At 42.6% G+C, this 27,635-nt stretch overlaps 1 protein-coding gene across 2 annotated transcripts in view; it reads left to right on the top strand.

Annotated features, from left to right (window-relative positions):
• AP3B1 (adaptor related protein complex 3 subunit beta 1) overlaps positions 1-27,635 on the top strand; it is a 157,361-nt gene that overhangs the window by 19,455 nt on the left and 110,271 nt on the right. For both annotated transcript variants that reach the window (XM_072137879.1, XM_072137869.1), the window contains exons 3-7: positions 7,112-7,186; positions 10,387-10,482; positions 13,627-13,787; positions 14,597-14,663; positions 24,468-24,650. In XM_072137879.1, coding sequence (XP_071993980.1) covers positions 7,112-7,186; positions 10,387-10,482; positions 13,627-13,787; positions 14,597-14,663; positions 24,468-24,650 — 582 coding nt within the window. The remainder of the gene's footprint in view (positions 1-7,111; positions 7,187-10,386; positions 10,483-13,626; positions 13,788-14,596; positions 14,664-24,467; positions 24,651-27,635) is intronic.

Raw genomic sequence — 27,635 nt, forward strand, 5'->3', positions numbered from 1 at the left:
CAGATTCTCCTTTTTTACTTTTTATTTTTACTTTTTTCTGGGTTCCGCCTCACAACCGAGTGGGGGGAACACCAATATACACCTCCTCCCCACCCCCCGTTCTTCCAGCCCAACCAACGGTCCCGGGAGACCAATGCTGGGTGGTTGCGGGGGGACATGCAGCTACCTGTGGCTGGGGCCCTTTTCTCTGCTGGAGGAACGGTGTGTGAGGGGCATCGGTCCTCGGCGGTGGTAGGGTTCCGGCTCTGGCAGGGATGATGGCGTGTACGCGCGCACGGGCTTCTCAGGTGCGCGGTTCCGGAATGGCCGCGTACCGGAAGTCGGGCCGCGTCGCGTCATCAAGTTGACGCGACTTCCGGTGAGCGCGTCATCAAGGCGACAGGGCCGCGTCATTGGGGGCGGACCCGAAAGCCGGCTCCGTGGACGCAGGCGCAGATCCAGGAGCCCGATCGCTTCCGGTTTCAGCGGAAGGGGGAGGAGGGACGAGCCTCTCCAGACGCGGCAAGAAACAGATTTAAGCGTCCCTGGAGAAACCTAGTCGGTGGCTCTGGTGCTTCCAGCAAATATGGCTGATGACGCATCCAACCTGTTCCAGGTCCTGGTACCCGTAAGTACAAGCCCTGGGCTGACCTCTTCTCTCTCTCCATACATTTCATACCTGTCTATTAACTGTTATCATGTATGCTTCTCTTAGGGAAAAGAGCAGAAAGAGCCTAAAGAGAAAGAACAGAGAGAGAGAGATAAACCCCTTAAAAAACCCTCTAAAAGATGTCGAGGATTATAGGAAAAGCCTGTGTTCAGACTGTCTGACCAAAATTTTAAAAGAGGAAAGATCGTCATTAATGGACGAAATAAGATCCGCAATAAAGGAGGAAGTTTCCTCCTCTATTGCTGCTCATTTACCCGAACCACCTAGGAAAAAACCTAGATACGTTCAGTCATCCTCTTCTGATCAAGACTCAGATTTCCCTTCCTATTCTATAGATGATAGACCGGAAGAAAGCCTAGAGGGGGGGCATTCTAAAGATCAAGGGCACACAAAGTATTTGTTTGCGTCCGAAGATCTAGACAACTTATTAAAAGCCCTGAGAAACACACTAGAAATTGAAGATGTGTCAGAACCAACCTCAGTACAGAGTGACCTCTTTGGGGGACTTAAATACAGAAAGAAAAGTTTCTTTCCTGTAATTGACACACTAAAAGATTTAGTTTTATCGGAGTGGAAGGAGCCAGAAAAAAGAATTTCTATCCCCAAAGAATTCCGAAATAGGTTGCAATTTGAGGATAATACATTATGGGATGAAATACCTAAAGTCGACATACAAGTTGCTAAGGTAGTAAAAAAGACGGATCTCCCATTTGAAGACAGTGCCCAATTAAAAGACCCCCTTGACCGTAAATCTGATGCCTTACTTAAGAGGGCTTGGGAAACGTCTTCTTTAAATATTAAGACCAACATTGCCTCCACTTCTGTCGCCAGGACTCTATATTTTTGGTTGTCAGAATTGGAATCACACCTGGTAAATAAAACCTCTAGAGATTCCATTATAGAGTCTTTACCCCTCCTCAAATCTGCCACAGCATTTCTAGCGGATGCTTCTGCTGAAGCTTTAAGGTTTTCGGCCAAAGAGGCGGCCTTGACCAATTCTGTCCGGAGATCTCTCTGGCTAAAACAGTGGGGTGGGGATACAAAATCTAAATCTATGCTCTGCGGTATCCCATTCCAAGGTGAATTTTTGTTTGGCAGCGAATTAGACTCCATACTAGAGAATGCTGCAGACAGAAAAAAGGGGTTTCCGGTTAATAGAATTCCCCCTAAAAAACCTTCCTTTCCCTTTCCCTTTCGTGCTTCCAGGGAAGAAAAACCTCCCTTTAGGGGCAAAGGAAAGACAGGTAGATGGAGCTACGCAAAAGGAGGCGCAGGTCGAGGGTTTTTCTCTAACCCCGACCACAAGCAGAGGAAACAATGACTTACAGGTGGGGGGGAGACTTTCCCATTTCAGGCCCGAATGGGAAAAAATCTGCCAAAACCCTTGGATACTCCAGACCATCCAGTCAGGTTACAGGGTAGAGTTTCTCCATATTCCCCCACAACATTTTCAGAACCCAAATCTGCCAGAAAATCAAACTCTCCACCTTTGGACCAACATCCAACAGTTACTTCAGATGGATGTGATTGTTCCAGTCTTGGAGATAGAAAAAGGGGAAGGATTTTATTCCCCTCTATTTATGATAAAAAAACCCAATGGGTCTTACCGTCTAATTATAAATCTAAAAAAATTAAACAGGTTTATAAAGTACAGACACTTCAAGATGGAATCGATAAAGTCAGCAATCCCCTTGATAGGAAAAAGTTATTTTCTATGTACGATCGATCTAAAAGACGCGTACTATCACGTCCCTATTTGCCAGGATCACCAGAAATATCTAAGGTTCACAGTTCGTTCCCCGGGGGGAAAAATACTTCATTTTCAGTTCAAAGCCCTACCATTTGGGATCTCTTCGGCACCCCGTATTTTTACAAAAATTATGGCAGAGGTAGTGGCCCACCTAAGGTTGAAGGGCATAATTATAGTTCCTTACCTAGACGACCTACTTCTAGTTGCCAAGACCAAATTAGAACTAGAGACCCACCTTCAGATAGTCATAGGTCTCCTCCAGGACTTAGGTTGGGTCATAAACAAGAAAAAATCAGATTTAAAACCAGAGACAGTAAAAAAGTTTCTAGGGGTAAAACTAGATTCTGTGAAACAGAGTTCTTTCCTACCGTTAGGAAAGATCCAAAAAATAAAGGAAAGTATAAGTCTCTTCCAGAGGAAAGAGTCGTGCAGCATTCGAGCAGCTCTGAGTCTTCTGGGCCTTCTGACGTCCTGTATCCAGTGCGTGTCTTGGGCTCAAAACCACACAAGGACTATGCAGGCTTGGACAATCCGGGTGTGGGACAAAAACCCTCTACATCTAGACCACAAGGTAAAAATTCCCCTTTCAGTTAAACATTCACTATCCTGGTGGAAGAATCCCATAAACTTAAAGAAAGGAGTTTGGTGGAACCCAAACCCAATCTTAACAATACGAACAGACGCAAGCCTGTCAGGTTGGGGGGCTGCATTGGCAGGCCACTATTTTCAAGGTCAGTGGGACAGCCAGACTTGTTCTAGGTCCTCAAACTTCCGGGAGTTAAAGGCAGTCCTAGAAACATTCAAAAAGGGCCACTTGTATATAAAAAATCAACACATAAAAATCCTTTCTGATAACACTACTACAGTAGCTTATCTGCGCAGACAAGGGGGCACAAAGTCTAAATTTTTGTCAGAGTTATCACATCAAATTTTTAGGTGGGCAGAAACACATTTTTTATCCCTCTCAGCTGTCCATCTCAAAGGTACAGAAAATATAGAAGCAGACTTCTTAAGCCGGGTTACATTAGATCCCCATGAATGGTCACTAAACCCGCAAACTTTTAGGGAAATCTGTCATATCTGGGGGACTCCAACCTTAGATCTTTTCGCAACCCATCTAAATAATAAATCCCCTAAATACTTTTCTTTAGACCATAGGGCAGTGATGGCGAACCTTTTAGAGACCGAGTGCCCAAACTACAACAAAGTCCCGCTTATTTATCGCAAAGTGCCAACACAGAAATTCTATTAGTGATTTATACTCCCTTCTCTGTCACAGCTTTCATTGATACCAGCACTCTGAGGAGAGCAATAAAGCAGAAAATAGTCCCAGGTACAGCTGTCACTTAAAAATAGCTCGGTGCACAGCAAGTCCTGGGCTGTCTGGGACTGCAGGAAGATACCTGGAGTCATCTCTGGTGATGGCCTGGGTGCCCACAGAGAGGGCTCTGAGTGCCACCTCTGGCACCAGTGCCATAGGTTCGCCATCACTGCCATAGGGGCTCTCCTACGGGGTTAGATGCCTTCAGTCATACATGGGGGTCGGGGTTAGTCTATGCCTTCCCTCCCATACCCCTAATTCCCAAAATCTTACAGAAATTAAGAACAGAACGGGTATTATTGATTCTTATTGCTCCATACTGGCCAAAAAGAAGTTGGTTTCCGGTTATTCAGGAACTAGCTATAGATAATCCTGTTCATCTACCTTATCGTCAGGATCTTCTTCTACAGGGTCCACTGTATCATCAAGACGTGCGACATCTAAAGCTCACGGCCTGGATCCTGAGAGGGCATACCTAATGACCAAAGGCCTTTCTACCGAAGTGATCGACACTATTCAAGCAAGCAGGAAACCAGTGACTAACGCAATTTATGCCAAGATCTGGAAAAAATTCTGTACATGGTGCGGGGATTATCCTCCTTCTCCAGAAAATCCAAACTTAAGTAAAATTTTAGATTTTTTACAGGCTGGGTTTTCTCTAGGTCTTAAACCAAGCACCCTTAAGGTCCAAATTTCGGCCTTAAGTTTATATTTTGACTTCCCTTTAGCAGATCACAGATGGATCAAAAGATTCATTAAGGGCTGTTCTCGTATTAAACCGCATATACACAACCCAGTCCCCTCTTGGGATCTCTCTCTGGTCCTAAATATTCTCACAGAGCCCCCCTTTGAGCCTCTGGATTCTGCAAACATGAAAATCCTCACATTTAAAACGATCTTCCTGATATCAATTACCACAGCACGCAGACTGGGCGAAATCCAGGCCCTCTCACGCAGAGAACCCTTTCTAAGAATTTTAGATGACAAGATAATTCTCAAACTAGATCCCCTCTTCCTCCCTAAAGTTGTGTCTGAATTTCACCGTAGACAGGAAATTATTCTTCCCTCCTTTTGTGCTAATCCTAAATCTGAACGGGAAAAGAAGTGGCAGACTTTAGATGTTAGGAGATGTGTTCTCTTTTACTTAGAAGCAACAAAAGAGTGGTGTAAAGATTCCAGTTTATTAGTCAACTTTGGGGGAAAGAATAGAGGGTTAAAAGCCTCAAAAGCAACCTTAGCCAGATGGATTAAATCCACCATATCTCTCTGCTACAAGACCGCAGACACTTCCCTTCCGGGGGATATTAAAGCCCATTCCACTAGGGCCATGGCAACATCATGGGCCGAAAAAAGGGGTGCATCTCTGGACCAAATATGCCGAGCAGCAACGTGGTCAAGTTCCTCGACCTTTGCAAAGCACTATCGCTTGGATATTGCCTCCCAGGAGGACCTGGCATTCGGCAGGAAAATCCTGCAGGCGGTGGTCCCTCCCAAATAATGGGGTAATCTGGTAAGTCTCCAGGTGGGGGCCGTCATGGAACGTGGTGGAAATATGGAATTAGACTTACCGGTAATTCGGTTTCCACTAGTGACCATGACGGCCCCCCATTATTTCCCTCCCTTTCTTCTTTCTTGGAGATGGTTCTATAAAAATTTTTTGCACTTGCATCCTTCCGGGTGGTACTTTGGTAGATACTGGTGTTGGGTGCTAGGGAGGAGCTTTTAATCTCTTGCACTTCCTGTCCCTACAGGATATAGGAGCATCCTCCAGGTGGGGGCCGTCATGGTCACTAGTGGAAACCGAATTACCGGTAAGTCTAATTCCATATTTCTACTATATTACTGGAAATACTTGTCCTCCAAAGCAGAATGATACGGGTTAGTGGACTATCCAGAGAGTATAAAAACTTCAAGCGCTGGACACATGATGCTGTATTTAGGCTGCTGTACTGAAGGCATTAGGCCCCCTCAGTCACAGCTGCGTAATGGTGCATGTGCCTTTTGGCAACTCGGTGCATCATGCTGTGACTGACCTGCCTGGATGTGATACATACAGCAGCAAGAATCCCTGTGATATGAAGCAGCCCTACAGTCTGAGCCTCAGACTGCTGTGTATGGGTCATCCAGCTCAGGTTGATTAGTCCTGTCTGGACAATTCAGGACGCGCTGTGAAACGCAGCAGCCAGTATGCACCCAGCTTTCCCATGGTCCTGAATTTTATAATAGTATTTTTTGAGCAAAACAGGGATTAAACAAGATCTGTTTCTGCGTCAGTGTCACTACAGCTTTCTCAAGGTATGTCTGGTTCACAGTGCATAAAAACAGATGGTAGATTTCATCTTAAATTCTGTTAATCTGCCATTAGATAATCCAGAAGATTCTCTTCAGTTATTTCATGTATCTAACCGCTATTGTGAAGTAGAACCAGAAGCAGAAGCCTGAGTAGAGATTACAAAATAAAGTCCTTTTAGAAGATTACCACATTTACCACTGTACATGTTATAATCCTGTACATGGAGAGATATACTGAATACTGCCCATCGTTTTGCAATTCTTTCCATGGCCTCTACACTGAGAATAGCCCTGGAGATGGGATGTAGCTGGAGGCCCCTACACACCATTACTATGAATCTGTCAGGACCTGTGAAGGGGACCTAAAGGGCTATTTAGAGCCCACGTTTCTGAGACCCCCCCCCCCACCCCCCCACCCAAATTTGAGATTGAATGTCCTGTTGACCCCACTTGAATGGTATAGTATTGCATATTGTGCATATGGTCCATTTATCTCAGTGGGACAGCAAAGGAGATGCTTTTCTCTCTCTCCTTCCAGCCCTGACTGATTACAGTAATTTATGGATAGGGGATAGAGAATAACTTTAAATGACTGGAACACCCCTTTAAAATCTCTAATATTGAATGAATATACAGATATCTGGATATTTAGATTGTTGCTTCTATCATTAGGGGTTATTTGGCTCAGATTTTTGTAACCTTTTCAAGCACTTTCAGACAGTGGGGCTAAAAATACTTTGAAAAAGTGCAATTTCTTACATTTGCATTTTATGTCCCACATTCACGTTTTCATGCTGCAACCGGCACCATCTGAATACGACCCAAGAGCCAGTCTCTATCTAGATGTGGGGGAAGATTGCAGTTTGTGGTCTGTATTGGACTATATATTTCTATGTTCTATGAATATTTCCGTTTTCTGTCCCACCGTTTTGGTTGTTGTGCACAATACATCACAGGGGCTAGAAATGTTGGAGGTGGCTTGGTAAACTTTTGTAGGCGAACAGGATAACAGGAGTTTGCTGAACCATAACCCGCTAGCGTGGGATACTTTAATCGACTGTCAGTCTTCCTTACCCACTTTCCTTTTCTTTATTTTAAGATGATTTCAGCTGGAAAAAATGCCTCCGAGTTATTTCCCGCGGTTGTAAAGAATGTCGCCAGCAAAAATCTGGAGGTAAGATTTACCTTTTCCTTATTTATTCTGGCAATGCAGTTTCGGGGATTTACACTGGCTCATGCATATTGATAGTAAAATATTTAATGTATAGAGTCTAGTTTCAGTATTGTGTATGATCATCTGCTTTTCATGTTCAACAAACTACAGCTAGCTGTTCCATATTTATGGTCCGTGTGTCATCGTTATATTAGCCAGATGTCATCGAAAACTGTGTAAAGCTACATTCACACCAACATATGCATGGAGGGAATACATTTGCCGCGATGGGGAGGGGGAATGGTGACCCCTCATGGCGCACGGCACCATAACACGGGAAAAGATAGCACATGTTTTATCTCTTTCCCATGTACGGGGCCTATGGGCACTATGGGGGACACAAGCTTGCGGCTGTGTATGCGTCCCCCTATGGTCGTGTGAATGCAGCCTTAGGGTTGACTTTATGGTCATAGGTGATGAGCGTCAATACCTGTCATCTATTGTAGACGTCTATTTTTATCTGACACTTGGGATTTTAAAGCCTTTTTTTTCTCTAATTTTGGGAACATTGGGCCCAATGTATAACTTCTAGAAAAGCTTCTCGTCTCCTCCAATCATTCCGCTGAATATTGTAGATATTCTACGAAGGTGCATGTAGGAATATAGAAGTGTATGCAATGTTACCTGGCCTAGTTAAATGTGTATATAATGTGCTGTATCTATATATTCAGCCTTGTTTCTGGTACTGTGTGTATATGGATGTTTTCGTTTTTTTTTATTTTTTTTTTTATTGTTTATCGTCTCGAGAAGCTTGGTTTTGGTACTCTATCCTTATTATATTAACTCTTGATTATTGCACTGTAAATATATAGTATTGTTGCTTCTGGGTCCATAATTATGTAGTAAGCTTTGTTCTGGTACCTGCTTTTTGGTAAGTTTGGTTTTGGATCTTTTTTCTATATACTAAACCTTGTTTATTGTATTGTAAATATAAATTATTGTTGTTTCTAGTACTATAGCTAGGTAGGAAGCTTGGTTCTGGTTCAGTATGTTTTTAGTAAGCTTCATTTTGGTACCGTATCTATATATTAAAGCTTAACTGTAAAGTTATAATGATTTTGGCAAATTATCATTATATGTGATTCTCCCTTTATAAACAAATAGAACAATGCCTACTTACTTTGTGCTGCTCATAATTTTCTTTTCAAAGTGATGGCATTTTCCATTCTAAAAGTGTTTGACAAAAATCAGAAGTGAACTGGGTGGAGACTGATGTCTGTCTGTCTATGCCCTCAAGCTGAGGCCAGTTAGCTTGCCCGCAGATCCCATGATACCTTCTGTTTTCTCTCAAAGTAATTTATACTGAAATCCATTTAGTTTACCACAAATCCACTGCACATACAGGATGTCTATAGTGACCAGCCTGGCAGCTTCCATCACATGGAGGAGAAGGGCACATGTAATAAGTGGAAGATATCCAATTAAGCCAGTTACATGAAGTCTATAGCCTGTGCTGTGCGAGCACTAAGGATTAATTGCTTGCACAGTGTACAAAGTGCCGACTGCAAGGTGGGTGAGGGAAGCAGCTTAAGGTGCAGAGAGAGACTGAGAAAGTGCTGTACAGTCACAGGATGGGATGGAAGGACTGATGGGGAACAGGGGCGATTGTACCTTGTACCTCACTATTCTATGCAGGAGACATCTCTATCCACGGTTCTGAACTCATCTAGCTCTTTTACATACACAGAGAGAGCTCTGTCACATGACCTACTCCTCTGTGAGCAGAAGCTCCTCCCAGGAGTCCATAGTTTGTTTATAATATGTACTCCAGGGCTTATCAGCACATGGAGAGGAGACAGCCACTACAGCACTGAGGTAATCTGAGGAGTATAGCAAAGAAATTGCTGTATATAGGTAACAAACATGAGTTGTTTTAGGCAAAGTTGAGAAGGCCGAGACTTTTTTTTTTTGTGGGAAAAAGTCTTGTTTCTGATCCTGTAAATATATGGCATTTTCATTTCCATAGCATATGATGTAAGCTTTGATCTGGTAGCGTATCTATGTAGAGACAACATGCTGCACCCTGCTTTCCACAAACTCTCACTGGCACATACAACCTGCATTATTATTCACCCCATGGGACGTCCTTCAGATTTGGGCACATATTTTTCTAGCCATGGGACTTGCTGAGCGATGATGTAACATCTTGGTTGTCAAGGTCCTAGAGTTGACACAGGAGCCATTAGAAGCGCCTCATCTTCCACTTCCCTAATATCTCTAGTCCTGGCCGAGGCACTTCTTTCATATTTGTATAAAATATCCCAGCACCCCTTTCTTTTATCACAAACATGAAAGGCAAAAACCCACCAAATCATCTTCGAAATCATTCTAGCACATTCCATCTCCTAAATGATTCGAGTGCGCCTTCCAAAATGCCGTCCTGTGAATTTTCTTTTTAGCAGACCCCCCGAGCTACCTTAGGCTTTGTTGGGATGTGTTACCAGATGTTAGCAGATGACAAAGGATGCGTCGTGTGACCCTGTACCGCGCTGGAGGTACCGAGCGAAATCAAAGGTTTAGTCAATATGTCATGAAGTTTGATGTTCTAGCATTGATAAACTAATTAAACAGACCTTCCCGTGTTCCCCGAGACTAATGTGGCCCCGCCGTGATTAGTTTCACAGTCAGGCATGTAGTAACATTGAGCGGCAGTAAGTGCGGAGAGAGCGGCGTAGTCACGCGTCTCCGAGCCTTCCCTTATCTGGGCACAGAGTGGTTTCAAGGAAAGGAGCCATTCTCAGCAACCTGCTGCCGTTCAGTGCACAGGCCTCTTGTGGTCACTATTGATTTGCTCTAATCTAAAGCAGAACAAGGACAAGTGTTGTATTTTTGCAACCTTCTGTGATTTAATATTGTTATGTCTTTTGCCCCAGCAGCCACAAAAGTGCCTCTCTGGAGATTGAGAGTATATAATTTTATTTTGTTAAGTCAAAAGTTTGGAAACGTATCGCATCGACACGTCCAACAAACAGAGTATTAAGCCTCGAGCCCCTCCAAGTGCAGATGGAGCTCGTCTGTTTTCCTTTTTACACCATTCAACAAATCATCTTGGGGTTTTTATTTTTTTTTTCTTCCCCCAGAGCTCTGCTGGAGATGCTCCGGTGTGCCGTTTTTTTCCCCTCCCGAGCCATTTAATTTAATATTCCGTCTATGTTTTCTAGATTAAGAAGCTGGTCTACGTTTACCTGGTACGCTATGCGGAGGAACAGCAAGACTTGGCACTCTTATCCATCGCCACATTTCAGCGTGGTTTAAAAGTAAGTTTTTTTGTCGCTGCAGGATTGGGAAAAGTTTTACAATTGAAACAATTTGTGGAAACTTGAATGGAAGTGTATGCACGATAAAACAGGGTCATCCGTAGCAATACGTGCCCTGTAGTCAAGTTTGAGGTTTGGTTTTTCTTTCTTACTAGCTACGGTACATCTCCCGGCGTAAGTAACTGCCCTCAGCTATAACAAAATAGAATGGGTTAACAAAAATATTTTCTATATACCCATCTCTCTCTGACTGTCTCTGTGCCTGTCACTAAGTGTCTGTCTATTTGTCTACGACTGTTTCTGTCTCTGACGGTCTCTATCTTCCTCTGTCACTTTGTCTATGAGATGATTTATCAGAAGTGTCTGAGAGCAGAACTGTTCTAGTTGCCCATGACAACCAATCAGAGCTCAGCTTTTATTTTCCCACAGCCGTTTATAAAGATACAGCGGATCTCTGATTGGTTTATGGAACAGTTTTACCTCAGACATTTCTGATAAATCTCCCCCTATCTCTCCATATTACCTCACACATAAGTGTCTTGTACTCATTGCCTATAGTAACCAATAACAGCTCAGAGCTCATAACAATGAGCTGTGGCAAAACAGTAACCAATCACGGCTCAGCTTCCAACTGCCGCAGAAGCAGACAGTGGGGGATATTTATCATAAGTCTCTTAGAGCCGAACTATTCTAGTTGCCCATGGAAACCAATCAAAGCTCAGCTTTCACTTTCCCACAGCTGTTTGTAAAAGTAAAGCTGAGCTCTGATTGGTTTCCATGGGCAATGTGAACAGTTTTACCCCAGAAACTTGATGATAAATCTCCCTCAGTGTCTCCTGTATATGATGGATAATAAGTGGATTTTGGAAAGCACGGAGTAAAAATTTTGGCACAAAACCAAGTATATGACATTCCCTGAGTCACAGAGAGCGACTGTGCAAAACTTGGGTATTGTAATTTGACGGTGCAGATTCCTTTAGCGGACATACATATATACACACATACACTCAACTTTATATATTAGATATGACCTGTCAGATTGTACATATAGATTGTGAGCCCTCATGGGCGGGGTCCTCCTTCCAATTGTCTACTGATCACTGTAGTTTTGTATTTGTACTTGCATTTGTTCTGGTCTTAAAATAATGTATGTGAACCCCTTACTGATTGTAAAGAACCATGGAATAAAAGGGGTATTGCCACGAAGACAGAATTCTTTTATATACTCGAGATAACAAAATAACACATCCTCTAATTCACTAAGACTTAAACAAAGAGGCTTGCACAGCTAAAGAATATGTATAAACGGTCCACACACTAGGATATAGAACTATGAAAACTGCAGAAAAAGAAGTGGGCTACAAGGGACCAAGGTATCACAATTAGAACGCATCTTTATTAATTTAATTTCATGCACTATGAAGCAAACATACCTTGAGAATGCTGTAGCTGCACTGATGCTGGATCATATCTTGGTTAATCCCAAAACTGAGTGGTTTTGCTGATAAAACAGATATAACATTATGATAATGAAGCTCTGTCTCTTCTATGGCTGGTTCAGCGCTTCTCCTAGCACGCGAATTATTCACTGCAGGAGAGGATGATGTAACCCCTGGGTTGTGCCTGAAGGCAAAATAATCAATTGCTGTACTATCCCCCAGCTGCTTAGTATATTTGATCCAGCTCTGGTTGATTAGTCATGTCTTGACTTAATCCATTTTAATTACAATCTCCCATGTGTTTATGTCAGCCAGCCTGACCCAGCTTTCCCAAGGTCACTCAGCTCCACGATTAACCAAGACATGATGCTGCATCAGTGTAGCTACAGCATTCTCAAGTTATGTTTGCTTCATAGTACATCAAATCCAATAGTAGGTTTCCTTTTAAGGGCATCACTTCATGAAGACTCTAGAACAGCGGTGGAGAACCTTGCCTCTCTATTGGCATGAGATTCTGGTGCACACTTATACTCGAGTATAAGCAGAGGCACCTAATTTTGCCACAAAAACTGGGTCAACTTATTGACCTGAGTATAAGCCTAGGGTTTGAAGCCTACACTTTAATAAAATGTATAACAGAGACCCTCTTTAAAATCTAATGTCCATCAGAGAGCCCCTTTAAAGTATAATCTCCAGCAGAGCCCCCTCTTAAATGGGTTTTCCCACGATTTCAAGTCCTGTGGATAGGGCCGAACTTGCTGATCGGTGGGGGTCTCTGTCGGACCCCTCGTCGCTCCATGTAACTAATGGAGCAGATGGTCGCGCATGACCGTTCTGCTCCATTCATCTCTATGGAGCTGACAGAGATCTCCGAGTGCGGGAAAACCCCTTTAAAGTATAATATCCAGCAGAGCCCCCTTTAAAGTATAATGTGCAGTCGAGCCTCATTTTAAAATATGTCCAGGAGATAGATAGATAGATAAAAATAAACAACGTAGAAATCGCCAGTGCGGGCAGAGCTTCGACTTGCCGCTGCCCGCACTGCCTTGACAACCCAGTGGGGTTTTTTCAGCACAAAAATTGTACATGTTTGTGTTGTATGTGTAATGCATGTTTATACACCTGTATGAATGGGCATTATGTGTAAATGTGTGTGATCACTGTATGGGGGAAATATTAATCACTGTATGGCAGCAATATTCATTGTATGGTGGAAATATTAATTATGGCCACCACACAGTGATTACTGTTACCGAGATAAAATGATAAATATTGCTGCCATACAGTGATAAATATGATGATTATTACTGTATGGTGGTTATATTAATCACTATATTAGCTCTTGGTATAGTGATATTATTGGTAATATTGACATTAGTACAGCAGTTTTTTATTATCAGTATAATGTTATTAATGTTGTAATGGGGCGGTTATCATGTAGCAGTATTATTTGGCCATGGTATGGTGGTGGTATAAATTACCTGGTTGCCATGGCAGTTTTTGGGTAGCAGTTTGGGCACTCGGTCTCTATAAGGTTCCACATCACTACCCTAGATCATTCGATGGGCATGAAAGACAATTTGTACAGACGTCAAATTCTGAATAGTCGCATAGAATATTTTACAGTCTGATGCTCTGCGGTTTCCATGTGTGAATGTGTATGTGTATTTGCCTTATATCCAATAAAAGCTTTGTTTTGTTGCAGGATCCTAACCAACTTATCCGTGCAAGTGCCTTGAGGGTTTTGTCTAGCATCCGCGTGCCGATCATTGTCCCTATAATGATGCTGGCTATAAAAGAGGCCTCCGCAGATCTGTCTCCTTATGTGCGGAAGACTGCAGCGCACGCCATCCAGAAGCTTTACAGGTAATATGGCTCCTATACATGACTCAGTGTGACACTTGGCCACTTCAGTCTGTCCGCACAGCAACTACACAGCTTTGTCCTTTTTTATTAAGAGTCATGTTCCCTTCACAGACGTCCTTAGTGTATAACTTCTTTAGCTGTAAAGAGAAGAGATCCGTCATTTTTTTTTCCCAATCCTACCTTTGTTTTACGGACTCCTGTTAAGAAAGAAGAGTGCACACAGATCCTGCAGCGCTGCAGAGTTTGCCAGATCAGCCCCTGTCCTCAATGAGGCTCACAATCTAATCAACCTACCAGTATGTTTTGGAGTGTGGGAGGAAACCGGAGGAAACCCACACAAACACGGAGAGAACATACAAACTCTTTGCAGATGTTGACCTGGATGGGACTTGAAGCCAGGACCCCGGCGCTGCAAGAATATAGTGCTAACCACTGAGCCACCATGCTGCCCAATAAGTTAAAATACTAAAGTGTGAAGATTCAGAGGCCTAATGTACATCTGAGCTATATGGGACATACACCCTGTCTATAAGTTTATCATTGTAGATGTCCATCTATATTGTGCTCTACCTACCGGTAACACGTCTTGTAGATATAATTTATGCCAAAAATCCAGAGGCTTCTTTGTGCTCTTTTTGTCGAGGATCCTTCAAACATTTCTGATCTTTCCGTCTATTTACTACGATGTAGCACGAAAAAAAAAAAAACGGATGTCATGTGAATTCTAAGAATATATAGAATTTGTAATAATATCTGAAGCACTGATCTTGCTCTATCACTTAGCCTGTTTAATATCTTTTACTTGATAGCCTTGACCCGGAGCAGAAGGAGATGCTTATTGAGATCATAGAGAAACTCCTTAAAGATAAAAGCACGGTAAGTTTACACACGTTCTGCTCTATTGTCTAATTAACATGCAAAATTGTTGTGTATTGGAGGGATCATAAAATGTTCAGCCTTTGTATATTCAGGAAGTCCAAATCCTATCGTCTGTGCTTAGCGAATCAACATGTATCCAAACTGTTCTATGGATTTTGTCAATTATCATTTTGGTGTCATGGCTTATTTATGATAAAGATTTAGAAGGTCTGCTCCCTAATTCCTATGGCTTTTGCTACAAGTCTCAGCTAGTGCTGCTGATCAACTCCGTCCCTCCTATCTCACAGCAGACAGCTCAGTTTGATAGAGCTGAATCATACTGCTTCCCTTCCTCAGCCACACTCCTCCACCACCATGTTTATCACTCTGTCTTTCCTCTCCAATGTCCAGTAGTATTGGTGTGATGAGACAAGATCTTGAGTAGCTACCCAGTGTGAATGGAAATGTAAATTTGATGTACTAACAAACTGCACATAACATGTCACTGGGACTAGTGAACGGCTCACAGCCAAAAACCGATTGTAGAAGAAGCTGCAATTTGGAAATGCAGCTGTCATGAATGCATGATAAGAAAAGCTCACTGCAAAAAAAACTCTAACCTCTAGCTATTTGACATAGTGTACAAGAAACTTTCCGAATCCTGTGGGCAGCATGTGTTTGGTCTTATTGTTGCTACCGTATCCGATGTTGGACCTCTGGGTCTGACCCTAGAACCACCGTTGGGCTCTGTTGTCATTACCTCTATGTTTTTAACCTCAGTTGCTCTTAATCTTGACATAACGGTCTGACTGGTGGCAGAACTCCCTCATCTGCTTTTTGACAAATTTGAGCTCGATCAGAGGCTGAAGAGCCACCATGATTTTGGTTATGAGGGTCTTCCTTCTCCACAGACAGTTTACGTAAGAGAGCAAGTGAGAGGCGTGGGGCGAGGTAAAGAGGAGCCCACACTTTACCACAATTTTCCCTCCAAATGCTGTTTTTATCTGGTTATGGTTATGTCATGATAGCAGCAGCTGCCGATTGGTGAAAATATTTAAACTATCCGGAGCTGTCACCAGGAAATCTCCTCTTCAGTCCTGGGTCTCAGGTCTCTCTTAGCCTTCACACTCCTGAGGGAGTGGTTAATGATGAAGCACTGCTGTATCACACACAACCCCTGTCTGCCTGTGTGTGTCTCTCTCAATGTTCCTGCAAGGGATTGTGTAGAATTTGGGACAGGCGGTCCCAAAGTACTAGTTCCATACCAGCAGAGCAGGGAACAATGAATATGCAGGACTCGCTTACTGTGGTTGGCCTCACATCATTTACATTTTACTTTTACAAACTGATTTTTGTTAAACATTGCAGCCATGGAAAGGAGCAATGTAGGGATATGGGCAATGTTTTTTAATCATAGTTTTTTGGCAAGTCTTTATTTTAGAATGAGCTGTTCCCTTTAACTAATATCCACAAGTGTTTTTTTTTTTTTTTATTGTATGTGTTTTTTTTTTTTACGTTAATATGTGTAAAATGCCTTATAATACCATCAAAAAGCCCCCCCCCCCCCCCCCCAAAGATTTCTTTTGAATGACCCAGCTGCCGAAGGGTTGTACTTGAAAAATGTAATAAGATGTGAGGTTGTCAGCGGAGAAGAACACGGGTAAAGCGCTGTTTTTATAAGTTATTGATTTAAGGGCGGCGAGAGCTTCCGCCGTGGTGAAAAAAAATAACTGTTTGTGCAGATGTTTTTATTGTGATAGATCTATTATACCGCCATTAGAAGATTAATGACTGATCTTTTTCATCTTCCATGTCTGGAGAAAATTGAAATAAGAAGGGGAATATCATTTTGGCCCTATGATTAGGGCAGGTAGGAGGGTCATTAATTTAAGAGAAGTGAATCTCGGCAGCATAGGCCAGCTCGCAGCACATTATCAATCATCTTCTTGTGATGACCCAGCACTCTGCTATTTTTTATTTTATATATATATTTTTTATCCCCCCCCCCCCCACCTCGCGCCCCTTGTTAATTAGAATTCATGACAAAATAGATGCAAGGAAACGTTTTGTACCCCTCATATTTTTCCAGAGAATTTATTGTTATTAGAGGATCCATTTGCTTAGTGTGATTTTTTTCATTACCAGCTTGTCAGCCACCATAGATAATCTGGAGGAAATATGAACTCCTTAGATTGAGTGTCACTTTTGTTGATGGTTCGTGTAGTTTACCTTGGAGCTGCGGCTAATGGCTCAAGTTCATAGCAACAGCACAGAAACGCGTGGCAACTGCTGCAAGACAAATGAAGCGTGTTTATTGCTTTAATATAAAAAATACATAAATGGAAGGCTGCATCTGAATTTGATGAGCTCATTGCTAGTTTTTGCTGGAGTGATTTATTTATTTCTTTTCCTTTTTTTTTTCCTTTTTTTTTTTCCCGTCTCCCCCCTCTGCCGGCATAGACGCAGGGTAGAACGGCCCAGATTTTGTAGAAAGCCATATTTTATACTTTTATGCTACCGCGGAATCATTTTGTATTAATTCAGGGGGATTTTATGCAATACTGAACATTTAATAAGGGGGAATGATCATCTGCGACTACGCACCATGGATGCACGGTTTATGTTGAAGCAGCGCTAGGAAAGAGGGCAGAGACGAAGTACAGATAGGGTTACTGTGTCGCTGGTCATGCAAGCACATATATGTGTATTAGTTATATTATGCTGATGTAGTATTTTGTAAATGTTTATCTTATATAGTGTGTATTTGTGTGAATATATATAGATGAATGTGCCACCAGACCTAAGGACACCCGACTTACAAACGACCTCTCTGCCCACTGTGACCTCTGGTGAAGTCTCTGGATGTTACTATGGTCCCAGGCTGCAATGATCAGTTGTAAGGTGTCTGTAATGAAGTTTTATTGGTAATTCTTGCCCCATGATAGCACAAAATGTTGAAAATGTAATTCACAGGGGATAAAAAAGGTTTTTTTTTCTGAAGTTAGAATGATAAAATATACCTGTTCTAAATTACTTAAGTGCTTCGACATATGGTAATGTCGCAGCCCGATAAATCAAGAGGCCCTGATTAATCCGGTGCATTAATTTCTACGTCCGGTAGGGCTATTGAAAGTTTCTTAGCTGCTCCATTGGCGCGTGCAGGGGGCAGGAACACCCTGCGCTGGCCCACTTTAAGAAAATAAGCAATATTCCCTCCTCCCACAGTGTTCCGGCACTTACATCAGATAAAAGAGGCTTAGGCAAGGGCGGGAACACCCCGTGCCCACCCACTCCGCCAGCTGCCGTGCCCCTCTTTACGGCCAAATGGCATGGAGGTGGCGTAGTTGCTGTAAGAATCACAATTTCTTGCACTGAAGTATAAGCGGTGAAGGATCTATCTCTCTCTCTATCTATATATCTATCCATCCATACGTCCTCTATCTATCTATCCATCATCTATCTATCTATATGTCTTCCTTTGTCTCAAATCTCTCTCTGCCTTTCACTTGCATTCGTTCTATATCTCCCACATTTTCTCTCCATCTAATACTATATGTAGTACTGCGCTACTGTTGTGTACGGTGCTCATTTTCGGTGCCCAGAGCGGTCTGCAGGCGGGAATAGATTTGTTAGATTGAGAAATACTAATGCAAAATAGATTTTTGTTTGTGCAAATTGCATCACTAGGAAATAGCTGAGTACTTTATTATATCCAGGATGAATGAAAAAAATTAGACGTCAGAAAATAAATTTGTTGGATGAGCGCAGAATTGTTTTTTCCACTTACCGAGACAAGAAAGGAATTTACATTCTAATCTAGAAGCCGACGTCCGCTGATAGAAATAGCTCTATTGGCTCGCTCTTGACTTGCTTTGTTGCCGCTCTTTGAGGTTCTTTACTGTTATTACGTCTGATTTTTTTTTTTCTGTGTTGTTCCAGTGTTTTGCAGAAGCCCCCTCGGTGGGCCGTGTATAAGAATACATGGGGGGGGGGGGGGGTCTTGGGCTGCGTTCACATTGTTCCAGTTGGTGAGTTAGGAGATTTGTGGACAGATGAAGGTGTTAGTGCTGGAGATGGCAGCTCTTAATGCCATGATTAATTGTTGTGGCTCTTGGCTTGCCTTGCCAGGATTTCCAGCTGCTGAATGGCTTTCTCCTGAGTGAAAGACAGGGTTAGAAGCATGATCCATCTTGGGGACCTTGAATGTGACACTTTGTGTAGATATTCTCCATGTAAACTCCATTGGGACCTGTTTCTTTTGTAGCTCCTTGTAAGGAAATGCATTGTATTTTGTTTCTTTTAAAGGTTGAATAAAAAAAAATAAAAAATAAAAATGGATTTATACCAAAAATGTAAACATTAACAAAAACTTTCCAATCTAGGTACCCTATGCTGTCATTGCTCTTGTACCTATTTGCTCCTATTTGTGTTATGGCATTTCGTTATCAAGTAGACAACTCTTATAAAAGTCATCCATGTAGGAGTTGGAACAGATTTTCTGATCCCATTAATTTAGATGCTGATCGATTGTCCTTGGGGGTTATCCCTAAGGTTATTTTAGACCATCAGTTGTTGATGGTCTAAAATCTGTACCCCACCATGTCTACACTGCTGGAAATTATATGTGGAAGTGGTTATAAAAAGCTAGGAGGCATCCCTATTCAATTCTGTTCTGTATTCAAATGAGCTGTAAGTAGTCTCATGGCAGAGAAAAGTTTTTGTTTTCTGTGCCATGCTTAGTCTTCCAAAATGTAGAAGGACAGCATTGTGGTCCTGTCCCTATCCGTTATCATCGGTTGATGGCGATTTTTGGGTCCTAATTCCTTATGACAGGTTTTTTAAAACAGTAGAAAATAAGTTATACAGAATACTTTCCCACAAAGTTGTATATATAGCTCTACGTGTGTTTAAATATGCCACCTGCATATTACATTGTCTCCTAGCACTGTGTTAACTATTTCCAACACATTTTTAGCTAAACTAAAATAGGAATAGGAATGCATACTTCCGATCCCCAAAAAAATGAAATTTGTAAGCCTACCTGGCTCCCTGCCAGAAGGAGCAGCAAGTCGCAAGGGGTGTGATTTATTCATGAGCCAATGTCTCAAACATCTCCCTCACCCCACTCCCTCCAGATAACGTCACCCTCTACTCTGCCAAATGGAGTGGGAATGAGGGAGATGCTGGAGGCATGGGCTGAGTCTCACAGTGACTTGCCTGAATAACACAGGGGGCTGGCAGGCTGTGTACTACGCGGGGGGCTGGCAGGCTGTGTACTACGCGGGGGGCTGGCAGGCTGTGTACTACGCGGGGGGCTGGCAGGCTGTGTACTACGCGGGGGGCTGGCAGGCGGCGTACTACGCGGGGGGCTGGCAGGCGGCGTACTACGCGGGGGGCTGGCAGGCGGCGTACTACGCGGGGGGCTGGCAGGCGGCGTACTACGCGGGGGGCTGGCAGGCGGCGTACTACGCGGGGGGCTGGCAGGCGGCGTACTACGCGGGGGGCTGGCAGGCGGCGTACTACGCGGGGGGCTGGCAGGCGGCGTACTACGCGGGGGGCTGGCAGGCGGCGTACTACGCGGGGGGCTGGCAGGCGGCGTACTACGCGGGGGGCCGTGACCACTGCATTTCCCACCCTCGGCTTAGGTTTTTCCAGTTTTTTTTCTGGTAAAATTAGCGGTCTTTGCTTATACTTGGGTTGAGTATATTTGGTATTGCTGCCCACAGAGTGGATTGAAGCCAGTTACCAGAAGAATCGATAAAGAAAGTATATTAGAAAATAAACAAATTTAAAAATAATTTGCTGAATGTGGGCAGCCCTTACATGTTCCCAGAGACTGGAGCCACAAGCACAGGAATAAGACCTGCTCTGAGCTTTCTCCAGCCTCCACACTGGTTTCTGAAAAACGCCTTTTTATGTGCATTGGTCCATCCATCCATAGAAATAAAACTGATACCATGTGGACAAAAAAACATTCATGGGCTTGAGGGGTTAAGAGGATGGCCATGTTAGTGATATATTCCTCTAATGCAGCAATTTTGGATCAAGCAGCCTTTTTTAGTATTAGTCAGGGGTCAAGCACTGTCCAGCTAATGTCATGGTTCAAACTTCATTTCTATGTAACCTGCTTGGTCGCCTTTAATGAGAGGCAAGTCTGTCCTTCACTCCTGTCCTATATTTTTGCTCTAGCTTCTTCTTGTCTCCTATTTTGACTTGCCCAAGTCGTCTTCTCATGGAAATTAGTATAAACAAGGTCTTTGAGAAGAAATAGTTAACCTTTTTTGAGAATGGCCATAATGAATTAACCAGGACAATAGCATTGCAGTGTTCTATCTTCTGTTCATATCCCTTTGATGATGATGATGTTCTGTTTGATATATTGCGGCTGCGCACTGAAGGTTTGTGCTCTCGTCCCGGTACCGGGCAGTCATGAAAGAGTTAATTTGAAAGTCACCTTGCAATGGGGGGTTTGAGCCCCAGAGAAAAATCTCTGTCAGCCACATACATAGATTTTATTACTAGTCCTGCATCGCTGATATGTAAAGTGCAGCCTCCTGTCTTTTACCTCATCTGCCAGAGATTCCTGTCCATAAAATGGCCGCAGATGGAGCATGTGTTCTTATCTTTCCATGAACAATCACCCTGCCAGGACCTTATGATGGTATTGATAAATACAAGATCAAGGTGCTGGCATTGTGATTTATTTATTTTTTTTAATGAAAGGAAAGAGATCACATGACCCTCCACTTGCGGCCATTTTATGGACAGGAATCTCTGGCTGATGAAGTAAAAAACGGGAGGATTATTTTTAGATATTAAGAAAGCGGAGCAGAACTTTTAATTACATGAATATTAGTAAATTATGTAATATCCTGTCCCCCCACACTTACACACACATAATACAAAACATGAGGTGAAGTGGCCAACCCCTTTAATTTTTTCTTTGTGTTTTTGCTCAGTATCCTTACACCCGGCTAATGAAGGGTAATATGTTGAGTGCATTATTACATTGTGTTTTTGGTCACTAGTTATCTCTGGTTGTGTTCTTTGACTGTTTTCCTCTAGTTAGAGAGCGTCTCTGGGCTATTAATGAGCTCCCACACTCTATCGCTGGCATAACGTTGTCAGTAATTAAACTCTTGGCATGGTCCTGTGCCTGGTGATGCTGTAGATGGCTTTTATGTCCTCGTGTGTGCGTCGCTAAATCCATCTTTTGGCCCTTTTCATGCTATGAATGACAGGAAAAGCAAATTACCCTAAGATGCCTGATGTATTTTATTTAGTCCTTCCAAATAATCAGCTGCTTGGTTTGTGGATTGAGTCGTCTTCACGCTGGTACCAGCAGGCTCCAGTATGTGGACGGGGCTGGAGTCAATAAATGCAACTTCACGCTTATACTGATTGGTAATTCATAAAATCCCCCGAGGACTTCCAGCTTGCTTAGCATAATAACAAGTATATATTCTGCTGTGTTTTCCTTCTGATTGTTATGTTGGGTGCATATTAATATACAGAATGTTGGCCAAATACTACAGGAAGAAAAAAAGGAACTGGAAAATATTAATATTAGTACAAATAACAAGTTTTTTTTTTTTTCCGCAAGACTTTCATCAGATTGTGTTTTCATTCAATTACTCTTTAAAGTCATTTGGGAAATTGCCGGTACTTACAAGTAATCCCGTTTGCTTACAATGAATGAAACCTTTTATACCCCGCTGGGGATTTTGGTTTCGCTCTTTTCTATATGATGTATGTGTTGCTTTTTGTTTGTTATATTTATAGCATGGCCTCGTGATAGCTGGGTATGTGAAGGAAATGACATCTTCATTATACATGCATTGCTCTGTGCTCACATGATATAGGACTTTCTATGCTCCTTATTTGTGGTAACAAAAAAAAAGATACTAGGAATTTTATCTTGCCGTCCATGCCCACCGGGAGTCTGAGAGATAAGCATCTTGTGCCGGGTTTATTCACACGGGAATGAAAATTTATGGCAAAAACTGCAGCTCAGCTCTTGATCAGGTGAATAGGAGAAGATTTGTAATACCTCAGCATGGCCACTAACAGTCCTGAGCATCCCATCCCATCCTGAGCATCACATGTGTGAAAACAATTGGGGGGGTCCAGAAGACCTCTTTAAAATCCACAATGTTGAGTCAAAATATCTGCAGATTTTTGGGAAAATGTATAATTTCTTCTCTGCATATAATAATCCACTTTCTGATGGTCTTGTCAGAATTCTGCCATCACTCCACTTAGAGGCTTAATTCACACCTAAATTCAAGTTCTGTTCTGCAAAACCAAAGTTAACGCATGGTCCATTGAAGTCTATGTTAACCAGAAGACCTTCCATTTTTAGTTTCAATTATGCTTCAAGGAAACCTGTCACCAGGGGCCTCACTAGAGACAGGTTGCAGAGCCCATCACACCTGCATTGTACATATGCCTCTCTGCTTCCTCTAAGAATTTGCATTACAATATACTTGTGTGTTATAACTTAACCTGCATCCTGACAGAATCCTCTGTGTAGTCACAGGGGCTGGGTTTTGGTTTGGTTTCAAAAAACATGTGACTTGTCTGTGCTGCAGACTGCTCAGCTCTTGGCCCCCACCTCTGTGCTCCTGTATAGCTGCACCCTCCCACTGATGTCAGCTCGGCACGCTGTAACCTCTGTGAACACTGTTTCCAGTCAAACTTTTACATCAAGTCTGTAGTGGGTGTGAGTGTGTACCCAAATAAATTAAATATACAGGCAGTTCTGTATCTTTGTTCTTAAGTTTTATTTTTATCCAAGTCGGAACAAGTATATTTTGTAATTGTATCCTCAGACATTTTATGTAATCTTGTGCTGTTGTGGGAACAAGGATTAACAATAAAGCTTTATTACGGACACGTTTCATAACACGCACATTACAGACCATTGCTAAAGATCAGTAAATTACTTGCATCCAGAGAACTTCCCCCAGAGGGCAGAGACGTCCGTCTGTAACTAGGGGTCGCCTGTGAGTCGGGCACCGCCGTTACATATATATACCGTATATACTCGAGTATAAGCCGAGGCCCCTAATTTTACCACAAAATACTGGAAAAACCTATTGACTCGAGTATAAGCCGAGGGTGGGAAATGCATTGGTCACAGCCTCCCCAGTATATAGCCTGCCAGACCCTGCCCCAGTGTATATAGCCTGCCAGACACTGCCCCAGTGTATATAGCCTGCCAGACCCTGCCCCAGTGTATATAGCCTGCCAGACCCTGCCCCAGTGTATATAGCCTGCCAGACCCTGCCCCAGTGTATATAGCCTGCCAGACCCTGCCCCAGTGTATATAGCCTGCCAGACCCTGCCCCAGTGTATATAGCCTGCCAGACCCTGCCCCAGTGTATATAGCCTGCCAGACCCTGCCCCAGTGTATATAGCCTGCCAGACCCTGCCCCAGTGTATATAGCCTGCCAGACCCTGCCCCAGTGTATATAGCCTGCCGCCGCTGCCGAACAGATCGCACAGAAGATATACAGGGGTCACCGGAAAGGTGAGTTTGAGTTTTTCAGCACATTTTTTGTGCTGAAAAACTAGGCTTATACTTGAGTATATAAGATATATATATATTAGTATTCTGCCAATATACTATGAGTTGTAGTGGTGGAGATGTTTCTGTTGTCCATTTTTGGAATCTGCACTAACACAGGTCAGGTACTGTACTCGCATTGTCAAATGTTACAAGATGATTTTGCAGATTTTTTACATTTTGCATTTTTATACGTTTTTTTGAAAAATAACTTATGTCTTTTTGCATTGATGTTTTTCTTGTATGTTTTCCAGCTTGTTGCCGGCAGTGTTGTCATGGCCTTTGAAGAAGTTTGTCCAGACCGAATTGACCTCATTCACAAAAATTATCGCAAGTTATGTAACCTGCTGGTAGATGTGGAGGAATGGGGCCAAGTAGTGATCATTCACATGCTGACTCGATATGCCCGGACGCAGTTTGTCAGCCCCTGGGCACAAGTGAGTTATCTGCAAGGGCAAAATGTTCATAATTTCGTACTAATTTAATATTGTTTCATGTTTCACCACATCTTTATTTGCGTAGGTGTTTATCTGGCCGCATCTTATCTATACATTTATTATTCTGCAGAACGTTGGAGATATTTCTCATACCTCCAGGTGTAATCCAGGTTTTGTAGATCTGTCACTATAGACTAGCTTCACCCACTGGCCTCTCAATTTGCATAAAGGAAATAATAATAATCTTTATTTATACAGCGCCAACAAATTCCGTAGCACATTACAAATCATAGGGGACATATACAAATATAATATTATATTACAGAGTGCAAACAGTCATATGAAACAATAGGAGTGAGGGCCCTGATCACAAGAGCTTACAGTCTATGAGGATGAGGGGGTGACACAAGAGCTTACAGTCTATGAGGATGAAGGGGGTGACACGAGAACTTAGTCTATGAGGATGAATGGGTGACACAAGAGCTTACAGTCTATGAGGATGAGGAGGTGACACAAGAGCTTACAGTCTATGAGGATGAGGGGGTGACACAAGAGCTTACAGTCTATGAGGATGAGGGGTTGACACAAGAGCTTACAGTCTATGAGGATGAAGGGGGTGACACGAGAACTTACAGTCTATGAGGATGAGGGGGTGACACAAGAGCTTACAGTCTATGAGGATGAGGTGGGACACAAGAGCTTACTGTCTGTGAGGATGAGGGGGACACAAGAGCTTACAGTCTATGAGGATGAGGTGGGACACAAGAGCTTACTGTCTGTGAGGATGAGGGGGACACAAGAGCTTACAGTCTATGAGGATGAGGAGGTGACACAAGAGCTTACAGTCTATGAGGATGAGGGGGACACAAGAGCTTACAGTCTATGAGGATGAGGGGCTGACACAAGAGCTTACAGTCTATGAGGATGAGGGGCTGACACAAGAGCTTACAGTCTATGAGGAGGAGGGGGTGACACAAGAGCTTACAGTCTATGAGGATGAGGGGCTGACACAAGAGCTTACAGTCTATGAGGATGAGGGGCTGACACAAGAGCTTACAGTCTATGAGGATGAGGGGCTGACACAAGAGCTTACAGTCTATGAGGATGATGGGGTGACACAAGAGCTTACAGTCTATGAGGATGAGGGGATGACACAAGAGCTTACAGTCTATGACGATGAGGGGGTGACAAACCTTTAAAAGATTATAGCTTTTATGACGGTGTTGCTTTTTGTAGACACATACTACAATTTGCAGTGAATACATACAGGTAAAAAAAAGTGTGTAAACTTTTCTTATTGCTGTCTCTTCACAACTAACTAGTGAGCTCAGAAAAAGGGGTAAGGAGGGTGTATGGGGACAGGAAGGGTAGTGGGGGTGGGGGGCTATGGCTGGAAAAATAGAAAAGAGGGATTGCTTGAATTATGTATCTATACCATATCGTCAGATAATATCACCTGAAAATTACCTGTTGTAAAATTCTTGCCACATATCCCCATACTAGACAGGTGCTTCCTGTTCTGTAAAGATCAGTCTTCTCGTTATTATCGCTGGCAGGCAATGACCGGTAATGCTGGGACAACTATTTACTATTGGTGACTGTTGGGGGAGATTTATCATTAGACAGGCTCCTTGGGACACTTCTGTGTCTGTCTTTGGAGGCCCGCTGCTCGTCAGATTCATTAAAGTGGCATGGGCCCTTTAATAAACGTTCTTATACTCTATACGTGTCCAGGATTTTTCTCTGAAAAAGGCACAAAATGCAGCACATGCACCAGCAGGGGGCTGGAGTGATTATGTAACTTTTTTGCAACTTTTTTTTAAAAGTCGCAAGTCATGAATCTTGATTTGCACGGCTTTGCACTAGCAGCAATTCTATGTTTACAACAGTACACTGGCGGTTATAGTCTTGTACAACTTTTTAGCAATGAAAAGTTGAAAAAACCAATGCTAATTTTTTTTATGCCTAAAAAGCCCAGGAAAATCCCTGTGAATTTGTAAAATAGCTGAGCTCAGGAGCTGTTCACAGCAGAGATTGCAGAGAGCTTCAAAAGGGTTTAGATGCTTTTGTACTAGCAAAATAACAATTATGGTTATATTGTAATATAATATTGTGTTCACGTACATTCCTTCCATGGTTTTTTTTTCTCCCATACTAAAAAATGTATAGATGGCGATCACAGATTTCTTCTTCCACTCTTATACCAAGACAGAAAACCCTTCCATAGTCGGTCATCTCCAGACTTCTCCCTCTTACGTTCAATGTGGCTATTAGGACTCTGAAATTGTGAACAATAGTGTAGGTACGATGCCCGCCTCAGAATTATATGCAGAAAGTGGAATTCAAAAAGTAAAAAAAAATACTTATTCAATTTAAACAGATTTTTTTTTTTTTTAAACTGCCAAAATGGTTTTAATTAGTATTTATTTTAGATACAGGGCCCCAGGTTACGTACAGGATAGGTCCTGTAGGTTTGTTCTTAAGTTTGTATACAAGTCGGAACTGTATAATTATAACCCCAGCCAATTTTTTGGGGGTCTCTGTGACAATTGGATTTTTTCATAAGAACCAGGATTAATAATAAAGCTTGATTGCAGACGTCTGTGATTACTTTAAGCTTAGGCAATAAACAGCAATAACTGTTCAGTAAATTACCAACATCCAGAGGTCTGTTTGTAACTAGGGGTCATCTGTTAGTTGGGTGTTCTTAAGTAGGGGACCTATACATCCCCTTTTAGGAGTTTTTGAATAGTTAGAATAATGATTGATAGTGGGCATCCTCTATCGTTGAAAGTGTTACCGATCGGGTGGTCTATCACTTTGATGAGTTGATTATCCAACATCTAGAACCTTACAAGTCTTGGCAAATCGTAGTGCAGGAGGAGGGGCGCACGTTTCATAATGTGCAGCGTAAATCATTTTACTTTGCAGTGACTGTAAATCATTGCACATTAGCCACCAGTGATTCCGTTGTGGCTAATTCGC

This window comes from Engystomops pustulosus, chromosome 1 (genome assembly GCF_040894005.1).
Source record: "Engystomops pustulosus chromosome 1, aEngPut4.maternal, whole genome shotgun sequence".
Classification (NCBI taxonomy): Eukaryota; Metazoa; Chordata; class Amphibia; order Anura; family Leptodactylidae; genus Engystomops; species Engystomops pustulosus.